This window comes from Amaranthus tricolor, chromosome 5 (assembly GCF_026212465.1).
Source record: "Amaranthus tricolor cultivar Red isolate AtriRed21 chromosome 5, ASM2621246v1, whole genome shotgun sequence".
NCBI lineage: Eukaryota > Viridiplantae > Streptophyta > Magnoliopsida > Caryophyllales > Amaranthaceae > Amaranthus > Amaranthus tricolor.
This window is the reverse complement of record NC_080051.1, coordinates 19,513,428-19,516,182: the sequence shown is the minus strand read 5'-3', so window position 1 is coordinate 19,516,182 and position 2,755 is coordinate 19,513,428. Positions and strand designations below refer to the sequence as shown.

The 2,755-nt window shown below is 28.6% G+C and overlaps 1 protein-coding gene across 1 annotated transcript; it reads right to left on the bottom strand.

Annotated features, from left to right (window-relative positions):
• Window positions 1–499: 499 nt before the first annotated feature.
• LOC130813149 (LOB domain-containing protein 12-like) lies at window positions 500–2,531 on the bottom strand. The gene is made up of 2 exons (XM_057678905.1): window positions 2,166–2,531; window positions 500–1,001 (listed from the first exon to the last, which is right to left on the bottom strand). The coding sequence occupies exons 1-2, from the start codon at window positions 2,322–2,324 to the stop codon at window positions 645–647; spliced, it is 516 nt and encodes a 171-aa protein (XP_057534888.1). The 5' UTR covers window positions 2,325–2,531; the 3' UTR covers window positions 500–644.
• Window positions 2,532–2,755: the final 224 nt, after the last annotated feature.

Genomic DNA, 2,755 nt, shown 5'->3' with positions numbered 1-2,755 from the left:
TTTAAATCATATTAAAAATAAATAAATACATAGCAAGTCCTGAGATTTGAGTATAGATCATAATTACTAAATATATTATTATAAATCCCTAACTATGTAATGTTGAAGCATTATTTTAAACTATTGAATGGATCCGAGGCATTGGCTCTCTTTGCCCCTTATAGGGCCGGCCCTGTACAAATATTAGATGAAATCATATCATATATTATCATTAAAAACAATAATATTTCATTACTCTAATGAATGCTAAGAAAGATATTGTTTTCGATTAATCTTTGGTAGCAAAACTCACGTGAATCTTTACTTAACAAAGAATGCATATATTTAAATGAACTCGTATTTCGTAAATATCATTTAATGGAGACGTTTAAATTTTATTCATTAATTCTAAGTAGATTTAATATCTATAAGTACATTTTCTGAAAAATTATAAAAACTATATAAAAAATTTATACATTAAAACGAATTTAATAAGAATTCACTGAAACTTCAAAAACGTGAAACGGATGAACTAAGTGCTACCTAATGCCTAAAATTGACCATCTAATATAGGTAAAGTTGCCTATAGCAATTCTCGAAGAAAAATCAAGGGAGCTATGATTAATTTATTTGATTGCAATAATAATAAAAAAAAAAAAATCTATCTATGTCCAAAAAGACTCTCTTTTGAGAGGGTCTTGAATTACATTGTTAGGAGAAGTAGCAAAATCATTGAGATATTCTTGAAGATTATTAAAGTTATTAGCAGTTGCTAAAAGAATAGATTTATCATCTGCAAATTCAGCAATCTGATTTTGAAATAAAGCTGTAGTTTGTTGATTTTGCATTTGGATGCTCATAATTTCAGCTTGAGCCATTGCTAATTGCATTTGTAACTCTGAAACTTGGTTTTGCAACAATGAAATTGCACCAACACATCCGTAAACTGGGTCTCTTATTCTTGCATTTGCTTCGTACACTAAACTGCTCACTGCATCTGCTCTTTGTTGAACCGGAAGCTCCTAAAAGAATCCCAAAAAACAATTAATTATTATTATTATTATTATAAATTATTTCTTTCTTCGAGATCTCGTAATTACTACCATTAATTAATATATATAGTATATAACAATCTGTTTTGTTATATTTGTTATATTTGTTATATATTTACTTTTTTATCTATTTCAAATTATTTGGACTTTACTGTTTCTTAACAAAATAAAACTACATAAAAGTCTCATTTTTTGCACCTTTTTCATACTTCACACCTCATCTTGAGGTTATAATGGTATTTTTATCACAAAGATCCTATTTTTTTTAATTTTTGAGCGAAAGGTTATGTAACATTCTTTCAAGAATAGTAAAATATAAGGTCATTCTTATATTGAAGGTTAATATTTAAGTAGAAAATTAAATTTAAGTTATATAAATAGAGGTGAATTTGAAAGAGAATGAAGCATAAAGAATATAATGATATGAGGAAAATGAAGAAAAAAAGATGAAAACTTTATTAATCTCACTGTGGCCTACTCGTGTGGACACGGGACACCCGTGGGCTCGGGCCCACAAACTCACGGGTCAAGAGCGTTGACTTGCACGTGCACTTGGTGAGTTTTATTGTTTCCCAAATCCATATGGTAGTAGAAAGATCATCTTAACCAATATATATATACAAGTCTACAACCCATTATTATTTTGTCGATATGAAATCTTATTTCACATGTGAAGTATTTCTAATATATTTTAGGTGGAGAAGAATGAAAAATTTTCTTCTCTACCCCATAGGATAAATATTTATCTAAAATGAAGGAACTAACGCTTTTATTTCTTCTTTATTATCACTTTATAATTATTTCTTAAATTTAACAATAATAATATTCTCATAGTTTTCTACTCAATAACCTTATTTTTATAATTTTACTTTTATTTTTTGATAAATAATATTTACTCTTAATACAAACATGACTTAATAAAATGCTAAGTACAAAAGAGTACTACCTAAATACAAAGGTAAACAACTACTTCAAATTCATACTGATATACAAGATTTTATCTTTTTTATTTTCTGATAATAATTAGTATACTATAAGCTACGTACTCCTAACAAATGTATTTTTAATTACTTAAAAAAGGAAGATTTTATTGAAAAAAGGTGATGATTGAGCTAGGGAAGAAGAAGGAGAAACCTGCAACATTTTACTGACATTGCTAGCACCAAAGACCTTATGAACAAGGGCAAATCTTTGAGGATCATCAGAAGGGAAATATGGTGCAAATATGCAATCCTTGGCGCACCTCCTTCTTAACAACTTGCATGATGCACATGGAGAACTTCCACTACCCATATATTTCTATTTGCTTTACTTATTACCAACCCTATTTGATCCAATCAATCAAATAAGAAAACGATTAATCAAGAGAGATCAGGATTCAGGGGGTATAAAGGAAATTTATTGTAGGTATTAAGATGAGAATAAAGGTATAATTAGTTGATGAGGAATAATAAAGCTAGGATTATAGTGTAAAACAAAAATGAGTGAGGATATATAAGTACTACTCCTACTCCTATTTTAATAGAGTGGAATGGATCCCACATATATAATAAGTTCTAATAAAGTCTAAACAAAGGAAACAGACTTCATTTAAGACAAATTACAATATCAAGAGACAGCTTCACTAGGCGTACGACCACACGTTCAATTACATAATCATACTGCTCAGCTTCAGGCTATTGGAATTAAGGCTTTTACAAAAATTAATATCAATATTCCACTCC

Bases quoted from the DNA above. Each gene is read 5' to 3' on its own strand.
- LOC130813149 (XM_057678905.1), bottom strand. From the start codon at position 2,324: ATGGGTAGTGGAAGTTCTCCATGTGCATCATGCAAGTTGTTAAGAAGG. The intron at 1,002-2,165 runs GTTTCTCCTTCT...GGATTCTTTTAG, and splicing joins ATGTCAGTAAAATGTTGCAG to GAGCTTCCGGTTCAACAAAG.